We start from the raw sequence: 8908 nt of genomic DNA on the forward strand, positions 1-8908 counted from the left end.
GAAGAAATCACAAAGTACATGGAAACAAATGAAAATGAAAACACAATAATTCAAAACCTTTGGAACATGGCAAAAGTGGTACTAAGAGTGAAGTTTATTGCAATACAGGCTTACCTCAAGAAGAAAGAAAAAAATCTCAAATAGAAAACCTGATCTTACACCTAAAAACTCTAGAAAAGGAACAAGAAACAAAACCCCAAACAAGCAGATGGAAGGAAATAATATATATTAGAGCATAAATAAATGATATAGAAATTAAAAAACAATAGAACATATCAATGAAACCAGGGGCTGGTTCTTTGAAAAGATCAGCAAAATTGATAAACCTCTAACTACACTCATAAGAGAGAGAGATGAGAGAGAAAGAGAGAGAGAAAGAGAGAGAGAGAGAAGACTCAAATAAAGAAAATCACAAATGAGAGAGGAGAAATAACAACCAACACCACAGAAATACTAACAAGAGAACACAATGAAAAATTACATGCCAACAAATTACACAACCTGGAAGAAATGGATAAATTGCTAGAAACATATAACTTACCAAAATTGAATCATGAAGAAATAGAAAATTTGAATAGACCAATAACCAGTAAAGAAATTGAATCAGTAAGTTAAAAATTCCCAACCAACAAAAGTCCAAGGCTAGATGGCTTCACAGGCGAATTCTACCAAACATTTGAAGAAGGGTTAATAGCTATTCCTCTAAAACTATTCTAAAAATTACTAAAGGAAGGAAAGCCTCCAAATTCATTCTATGAGTATCATTTCCCTGACACCAAGCCAGATAAAAACACCACACAAAAAAGAGCACTATAGGCCAATATTTCTGATGAACATAGATGCAAAAAATCAACAAAATGCTAGCAAACCAAATCCAATACATTTAAAAATTCATTCACCACCACGAAGTGGTATTTATTCCTTGGCTTCAGGGGTGGTTTAATATTTTCAAATCAATCAATGTGATATACCACCTTAATGAAAGAAAGCATAAGAACCATAGGAACATTTCAATGGATGCAGAAAAAGTGTTTGACAAAGTACACATCAATTCATGATAAAAACCCTCAACATAGTAGGTTTAGAGGGAACATCCCTCAACATAAGAAAGGCCATAACTGGAAAATCCATAGGCAACATTGTCCTCAATGGGAAAAACTGAGAGCTTTTCCTCTACATTAAGGAACAAGACAGGGATTTCCATTCTTACCACTTTTATGCACGTAGTAGTGGAAGTCCTAGTACAGCAATTAGGCAACAACAATAAAAAATAAATAAGTAAAAGGCATCCAAATAGGCAAAGGAAAAGTAAAACTCATTATTTGCAGATGACATGATACTCTATGTAGAAAACTTGAAAGACTCCACCAAAAAACTGCTAGAACTGATACACGAATGCAGTAAAGTCACAAAATCAATGTATAGAAATCTGTTTCATTTCTATACACCAATAATGAAGTGGCAGAAAGAGAAATTAAATCAATCCTATTTACAGTTGCACCAAAACAATAAGATTCCCAGGAATAAGCCTATCCAAAGAAGTGAAAGAACTTTACACTGAAAACTATAAAACACTGATGAAAGAAACTGAAGATTACACAGAGAAATGGAAAGACATTCCATGATCGTGGATTAGAAAAACAAACGTCATTAAAATATCGATACCACCGAAAGCAATCTAAACAGTTATGAAATCCCTACCAAAATACCACCAGCATTTTTCACAGAGCTAAAACAAGCAATCCTAAAATTTTTATGAAACCACGAAAGGCCCCAAATAGGCAAAGCAACCTTGAAAAAGCAAAGCAAATTTGTAGACATCACAATTATGGACTTCAAATTACATTACAAATCTGTAGTATTCAAAACAGAATGGTACTGGCAGAAAAATAGACACATTGAGGGGCGCCTGGGTGGCGCAGTCGGTTAAGCGTCCGACTTCAGCCAGGTCACGATCTCGCGGTCCGTGAGTTCGAGCCCCGCGTCAGGCTCTGGGCTGATGGCCCAGAGCCTGGAGCCTGTTTCCGATTCTGTGTCTCCCTCTCTCTCTGCCCCTCCCCCGTTCATGCTCTGTCTCTCTCTGTCCCAAAAATAAAATAAACGTTAAAAAAAAAAAATAGACACATTGATCAATAGAACAGAATAGAAAACCAAGAAATTAACCCACAAGTGTATGGTTAATTAATATCTGACAAAGCAAGAGAGAATTTCCACTGGCTAAAGATTATCTCTTCAACAAATGTTGTGAAAACTGGCAACAAGCAAAAGAATGAAACTGGACCATTCTCTTTCACCACACACAAAAATAACTCAAAGTGTAATAAAGACCTGAATGTGAGACCTGAAATCACAAAATTCCCTGAAGAAAGCACAGACAGTAATTTCTCTGACATTGGGCATAGTAACTTCTTTCTAGATATGTCTCCTGAGGCAAGGGAAACAAAAGCAAAAATAAACTCTTGTGACTACAGCAAAATAACAAGCTTTTGCACAGAGAAAGAAGCAACCAACAAAACGAGAAGACAACCTATGGAATAGGAGAAGATATTTGCAAATTACATATCCAATAAAGAGTTAGTATGCAAAATACATTAGGAACTAGTATAAGGACACCTGGGTGGCTCAGTTGGTTAAGTGTCCAACCAACTTTGGCTCAGGTCATGATCTCACAGTTGTTGAGTTTGAGTGCTGTGTCAGGCTCTGTGCTGACAGCTCAGAGCTGGGAGCCTGCTTCGGATTCTGTGTCTCCCTCTCTCTTTGCCCCTCCCCTGCTCACTTTCTCTCTCTCTCTCTCAAAAATAAATAAACATTAAAAAAAAAAACTAGTAAAGCTTGACACCCAAAAATAAATAATCCAATTTAAAAATGGGCAGAAGACATGAATAGACATTTTTTCCAAAGAAAATATCCAAATGACCAATAGATACATGAAAAGATGCTCAACATCACTCATCTTCAGGGAAATACAAGTTAGAACAATGTGAAGTACAACCTGACACCTATCAAAATGGCTAAAATCAACAACACAAAAATGAAGTGTTTGCAAGGATGTGGATAAAGGGGAATCCTCTTGCACTGTTGGTGGGAATGCAAAGAGGTGCAGTCATTCTGGAAAACAGTATGGAGGTTTGTAAAAAATTAAAAATAGAACTAACTTATGATCCAGCAATTGCACTATTAGGTATTCACCCAAAGAATACAAAAATACTAAATCTAAGGGATACATGCATCCCAATGTTTATAGAAGCATTATTTACAATAGCCAAATTTGGAAATAGCTCAAGTGTCCATTGATGAGTGGATAAAGATATGGTACACACACACACACACACACACACACACACACACACACACACAGAGGAATATTACTCAGCCATCAAAAAGAATGAAATCTTGCCACTTGCAAAAACATGGATGGAACTAGGCAGTAGTGAAATAAGTCAGTCAGAGAAAGACAAATACCAAATGATTTCATTCATGTGTGGAATTTAAGAAACAAAGCAAATGAGCAAAGGGAAAGAGAGAGAGAGAGGCAAAAGAAATAGACTGTTAACTATAGAGAAAAAGTTGATGGTTACCAAAGAGGAGGTGGGTGGGAGAATGTATTACATAGGTGATGAGGAATAAGGAGTACACTTGTGATGAGCACTGGGTATTGTATGGAATTGTTGAATCACTATATTATACACATGAAACTAATATTACATTATATGTTAACTAACTGAAATTTAAAATAAAAACTGGAAAAAAAAGATAACAACATACATTGGCATTACCATAGTAGCTCTCATCACAATATTCTCAAATTATGGTAAAGCAACTCTAAGATAAATTTTTAAAATTTTAAATTAAATATGTTAGAAGGATTTCTTCATGAAAATAAAAAAAATGAAATTGAGGCTATAACCAAAATAAGTTCCAGGTACTCATTTTTCAGTCAAGCAAGAGAAGGCATTGACCAATGGTGAATTAAATTAAATTGTGTTTGATTGAAACAGTCCAAAAAATGTGTCTAGAGAAAATAAACAAGTATATTAGTCTTTTGGTGAGAACATTTGTTTAAAGACTTGAAGACATTGGGAACAATACCATTAGTCAATTAAGAAGCCAAGACATTATATAGTTCTGGAGAAAGACTGAATAGACACGCATTTCTCTTTTCCTCATAATAACTACAGCCTAAAACCCTGTAATATATGTAAAACAAATACAAGAATACTCTGAAAGGTGGAGAGATAAAGGTAGAAAGACTAGGGACCTTGAGGCTCAAAAAATGATACATGTGAGTTTTCTGGGTTTTCCTTTTGCCTAATATCCATGACTAGATACTGGAGAAACCAATCACCCAGAAATGTCAATGGGCAAAGATAAAATAATCCTTGAGGAAAGGCTGCCATTTGATGCCAAAGGACAAGAAATGAGCAACATAGCAAGACAGAAACTTTTCAGGCAAGAACTCTCCTATACCAACCAAACACAAAGAAAAAACTGGTACTCCTCTCCCACTATTCAGCAATGATCGAGGAGCCTAGACATTCACCTTCACTCAACTAACAATGTGTCCCTTCCTCACCTGAATGAATGTCAGTGGAGGCCAGCACAGCAATCAGACAAGAAAAAGGAATAAAAGGCATCCAATTGGCAAGGAAGATGTAAAACTTTCACGATTTGCAGGTGACATAATATTATAGATAGAAGACCCAAAAGACTACACCAAAAATCTATCAGAACTGATAAATGAATCCAGTAAAGTCACAGGGTACAAAATCAATGTACAGAAATCTGTTGCATTTCTATTCAATAATAATGAAGTAAAAGAAAGAGAAATTAAGAAAACAATCCCATTTACAACTGCATCAAAATAATAAAATGCCTAGGAATAAACTTAACCAAGGAGGTAAAGGAACTGTAGTCTGAAGTCTATAGAACACTGATGAAAGAAATTAAAGATGGCACGAATATTCCATGAATTGGAAGAATTAATATTGTTAAAATGTTCACAGTACCCAAGGCAATCTACAAATTTAATGCAATCCCTATTAAAATACCAACAACATTTCACAGAACTAGAACAAATGGCCCTAAATTTTTAATGAAAGCACTGAAGACCTTGAAGAGCCAAAGCAATCTTGAGAAAGAAGAACAAAACTGGGGGTATCACAATTCCAGATTTCAAGATATGCTATACAGCTGTAGTAATCAAAATAATATGGTACTGGCAAAAACAAAAACAAAAACAAAAAAACAAAAAACCCAGACACATAGACCAATAGAACAGAATAGAAAGCCAAGAAATAAACCTGCAATTACCTGGTCAATTAATCTTTGAGAAAGCAGGAAAGAATATCCAATGGGAAAAAGACAGAGACAGAGCACAGACCATGTATTGTCTCTTCAATACATGGTGCTAGGAAAACTGGACAGCTACATGCAAAAGAATGACATTGAACCACTTTCTTACACCATACACAAAAATAAACTCAAAATGGATTAAGGACCTAAATGTGGGACCTGAAACCATAAAAATCCTGGAAGACAGGACAGGAAGTAATTTTTCTGACATTTGCCATAATAACATTTTTCTAGATGTTTCTCCTGAGGCAAAAGGAATAAAAGCAAAAAAAAGTATTGGGGCTGCATCAAAATAAAAAGCTTCTGTACAGTAAAGGAAACAATAAACAAAACTAAAAGGCAACCTATGGAATTAAATAAAGTATGTAAAACCTTGGATTGCAAGTACCTTGTTCTGCAAGTGTTCTGCAAGATGAGCAAACATGTCTAATAAATTTTAACTTGATAAACAAAATATGTCTTATAATACTAGTGGTACGTTACACCAAATGTCACATGATCACAACTGAGCCAATTGTTCTTGAAATCCTTTTTGATATACAAGTGTTTTGGATTACAAACATGTTTCCAGAATGAATTATGCTCGCAAACCAAGGTTTTACTGTATTTGCAAATGACATATCCGATAAACACTTAGTATCCAAAATATATAAAGAACTTATACAACTCAACAGCCAAAAAACAAAAAATCCAATTAAAAAGTGTGCAGAGGGGCGCCTGCGTGGCTCAGTTGGTTGAGCATCTGACTTTGGCTCAGGTCATGATCCTGTGCTGACAGCTCAGAGCCTGGAGCCTGCTTCAGATTCTGTGTCTCTCTCCCTCTCTGCCCCTCCCCTGCTTGTGCTCTGTCTCTCAAAAATAAATAAATGTTAAAAAAATTTTTTTTAAAGTGTGCAGAAGTGGGGAGCCTGGGTGGCTCAGTCAGTTAGGTGTCCGACTTTGGCTCAGGTCATGATCTCCAGGTTTGTGGTTCTGAGCACTGCGTTGAGCTCTGTGCTGACAGCTCAGAGCTTGGAGCCTGCTTTGGATTCTGTGTCTCCACCTCTCTCTCCGCCCCTCCCTTACTCACGTACTGTCTGTCTCTCTCCCTCTCAAAAATAAATAAACATTAAAAAATTTTTTAAAAGTACAGAAGCCATGAACAGATATTTCTTCAAAGAAGATATACACATGAAAATATGTTCAACATCATTCATCATCAGGGAAATACAAACTCAAACTACAAAGAGATATTATTTCACACCTATCACAATGGCTAAAATAAAAACCACAGAAACAAGTTTTGGTGAGGATGTGTAGAAACCCTCCTGCACTGTTGGTGGAAATGTAAACTGATGCAGCTTCTCTGGAAAATAGTATAGAGGTTCTCAAAAAAATGAAAATAGAACTACCCTATGATCCAGTAATCACATTACTGGGTATTTACTCCAAAAACATAAAAACACTAATTCAAAGGGATACATGCATCCCTATGTTTATAGTGAGCAGTATTTAAAATTGCCAAATTATGGAAGCAGGCCTAGGGCCTATCAATAGATAAATGGATAAAGAAAAAGTGATATATATATATATATATATATATATATATATATACACACACACACACACACACACACACACACACACACACACACACAACGGAACACTATTTGGCGAAAAAAAAAAATGAAATCTTGCCATTTACAACAATGTGAATGGACCTAAAAAGCATAATGCTAAGCAAAATAAGTCAGCCAAAGAAAAATACCATATAATTTCACTCATATGTGGAATTTAAGAAACAAAACAAAAAAAAAAAGAGAGAGAAACCAAAACACAGACTCTTAACTATAAAGAACCAACAGAAGATGACTAGAGGGAAGATTGGTGGGGGGAATAGGTGAATAGGTCATGGGGGTTAAAATCAAAGTAACCCAATGCCATAATATTCTTGCATGAAACATTTCTGGAGCATAATATAAATCTTATATGAGGACAACTTGAATGATACCCCACTGATGACTGGAAAGAAATTTTTCCATTCTGTATCTGGATAGTCCTTGATTATTTATTTTTCCAATCAGGAAAAATTAATCACTTATTTACAGTCTTATTACACATTGATATTTCCCCCAACTTACTAACAATCAGAACTACAGTCAGTATAGATTGGCTCTCTACTCTAGTCTTAAAACCCTGAGTTGATGCACATTAAAATGTATTCACTATGAATATTAATAGTCCTTTAGAATTCCATAGCAACACGTTCCTTTGAAAAAACTTTTATTACATTATTACACAGAGTGGTTAGTATGAGAGTGTTGGTTTTCAATCCTATAAAGTCATCTTTCTCACCTTTTAGAATGTAAATACCACACTTATTAAATGTTAATATCTGTATATATATTTGAAATAAATGGCATTCCAATGACATGCAGAAAAGGATGGATTGAAGTGAGATCACTCTAGGAGTTGGAATTGTGAGGTTAGAGTAGAGAGAAAAGCAAAATTTAAACTATGCAGAAAGCATCTGACTCAGGAGCATTACTGATAGAAGAGGGGAAATATAGGGACAGAGAGAGACTCTCCAAAGTAACTTGCGTGGGCAAAAATGAGAAATGAGAATGACATGGGGAAAAAAAAGAAATATGCAATGAGAGATTATTGAACTGAGAGCTTTGGGACAGTTTGTAATTAGGGAATGAGAAGAAATAAGAAGTCAGGTTGACCGGCCCTGAGAGAATAACAGCTCCAACACTTAGTTGCACCCTAGTGCAAATTGCATCCTAGTGTCTGCTTTATTTTTGTGGTCAAATACTTTTCTTAGAAGCACTAGACATATGAGCTCACATACATGCACGCGTCCACGCGCGCACACACGCGCACGCGCGCATACACACACACACACACACACACAATAATAGCAGGAACAGCAGTAAAACTTACTTTTATGTGTCTCATTATTCATAAGTGAATTTGTATCTAGACCTGTTTGCTGAGTCACCATCTTAGGAAGGAGTTCTTTTCAGGTCCGTCACTCGTGGCCTAAAAGAAATTCCCAACTCTGTTCTGAGCTGCGTTGGCAGGATTCTGAAATGTCTTTGTGTTCTTTATACAAGCACAGGGATGAGAGATTATGCCACCCAGGGCAATATCCTGGGTCAGACAGAAGTGTCAGTCACATAAAGGTATGCTGTTCCTGAGTTCTGTAGTTAGGTGGAGTATGAACTTATTCCAGAAGCCAGGACACCCTGGACTCTGGACCTTATATAATCATAAAACATATTTTCCTTGTGATTGTTCACTTACTCGAATACATGCACAATTTATCTTGCCTCTGTCTAGATCTCTAGTGCATTGTTGAATAGACGTGTTAAGGGTGGATATCCTTTTTGTTCCTTAGAGGAAAGATTTGAGACTTTCATCATTTTTTTAAATGTTACTTGTTTTTGAGAGAGACAGAGACAGAGCACGAGCAGGGGAGGGGCAGAGAGAAAGAGAGACAGAATCTGAAGCAGGCTCCAGGCTCTGAGCTATCAGCACAGAACCCCATGCAGGGCTCGAACTCACAAACGGT

General features: G+C 36.2%; 1 protein-coding gene across 1 annotated transcript in view; it reads right to left on the reverse strand.

Moving 5' to 3' along the window:
* Window positions 1-8548, reverse strand: part of LOC123609886 (butyrophilin subfamily 1 member A1-like) — a 36699-nt gene extending 28151 nt beyond the window's left edge. The window contains exon 1 of the mRNA XM_045500905.1: window positions 8278-8548. Coding sequence (XP_045356861.1) covers window positions 8278-8338 — 61 coding nt within the window. The 5' untranslated portion in view covers window positions 8339-8548. The remainder of the gene's footprint in view (window positions 1-8277) is intronic.
* Window positions 8549-8908: the final 360 nt, after the last annotated feature.

This window comes from Leopardus geoffroyi, chromosome B2 (assembly GCF_018350155.1).
Source record: "Leopardus geoffroyi isolate Oge1 chromosome B2, O.geoffroyi_Oge1_pat1.0, whole genome shotgun sequence".
NCBI lineage: Eukaryota > Metazoa > Chordata > Mammalia > Carnivora > Felidae > Leopardus > Leopardus geoffroyi.